The sequence below is a fragment of the Loa loa genome (genome assembly GCF_000183805.2).
Source record: "Loa loa unplaced genomic scaffold supercont3.2304, whole genome shotgun sequence".
In the NCBI taxonomy this organism is placed as follows: Eukaryota; Metazoa; Nematoda; class Chromadorea; order Rhabditida; family Onchocercidae; genus Loa; species Loa loa.
The window spans coordinates 1-1,398 of record NW_018110483.1 but is presented as its reverse complement, the minus strand read 5'-3'; the positions used below and the strand labels follow the sequence as shown (position 1 = coordinate 1,398).

Genomic DNA, 1,398 nt, shown 5'->3' with positions numbered 1-1,398 from the left:
GTTATCTACGCGTTGCGTACCGATGTCAGCTTTGCAATCGTTGTTTGGTCAATAGCACAGCGGTGGAAATGTTATCTGGTACCGGTGGTGCTAATATAACAAAGAAAGCTAGTGCATGCGCACTACACGGTGATAGTGAATCAACTGAAAAGGATACAGTATGCTTATCATTTCATTGAAATATTTTCAGTTTGAAATTCCAACAAATATGAAAATAATCCCCTATTTTAATTAAGATTATAACTGCTAAAGCTTTATTAGCATTGGAATGCAATGCCACTGACTTTGAAATTTGAAGCCTTCCCCATTCCGTTTCCTGAAATGACTCTGTAATGACTTTACTACATGAACAAACAGACTGCATGATACATTTAAGGATATGCAAAGTATTGCACCTGATACTTGATTATCCTCCAACAAATAAATTTCAGGTTATGGGTGAATTGGTTTGGAAGAAAGATGAGCAAGGCTATGTACTGAGTGCCTTCTTTTGGGGCTATATTTTCAGCCAGATCCTTGGTGGTTATTTAGCCGGTCGATACGGTGGTCGTTTAGTGATCGGTTTTACGATTCTCGGAAGTGCAGTTCTTACTCTGATCAGTCCATTAGCCGCAACAACCAGCGTTTTTGCATTCATCGTTGTCCGAGCTTTCATGGGCTTTATGCAGGTACTACAATAAGCCTAATAATTAACTCTCTTCATTTAAATCTGTTTACATATGTAAATTTGCAAGGAACTTTTCATGCTTGCAAGTTTTCCATTTAATCTTCCCGTCTTAGGGAGGTCTCGTTACATTTTCAATTTGCAGGGTGCCATATTTCCTGCGTTTCATACCATGTGGTCAATGTGGGCGCCACCTCTGGAAAGAAGTTTATTAACGGGTTTGACATATGCAGGTTCGCTTACATTTCTCCTTTTTCATAGAGACAATAATCTGACAGTAAATTAAAGCTTCAAAATTTAATTTCCAATTTATTCCAGGAATGGTTTCAAATTGAGTGATACATTTCGCCAACTTTGATTATTAAGTAAATTTTATTACAGGTGCTCAAATAGGTAATACAGCGGTGATGCCATTGTCCGGTTTACTTTGTAAGTATGGATTTGCAGGTGGTTGGCCATCCATCTTTTACGTTATCGGCAAGTTTAAAAATCACATGTTTCAATATTTCCTGAAATTTGCCTGATTATAAATAATTTATATTTCAAGGAACCATTTCTGATATGATTTCCAAACATACTTTTTTTAGGTACGGCCGGCGTTTTTATGGTGTTTTCTTTGGTTCTTCTATGTTTCGGATCGACCGTCACATAGTAAACGTATTTCTAAGAAAGAGCTAAACTATATTGAAAATTCGTTAGCTGACATATTAGCACCGGATTCCAAGAAGGTAGTT

The 1,398-nt window shown here is 37.1% G+C and overlaps 1 protein-coding gene across 1 annotated transcript; it reads left to right on the top strand.

The window, feature by feature from the left end:
• Nucleotides 1–68: 68 nt before the first annotated feature.
• LOAG_15629 (hypothetical protein) lies at nt 69–1,392 on the top strand (the record flags this gene model as incomplete). The annotated part of the gene is made up of 5 exons (XM_003151118.1): nt 69–158; nt 432–668; nt 810–897; nt 1,046–1,134; nt 1,252–1,392. Coding segments are annotated over 5 exons (645 nt in total), but the record flags the coding sequence as incomplete, so codon positions are not given.
• Nucleotides 1,393–1,398: the final 6 nt, after the last annotated feature.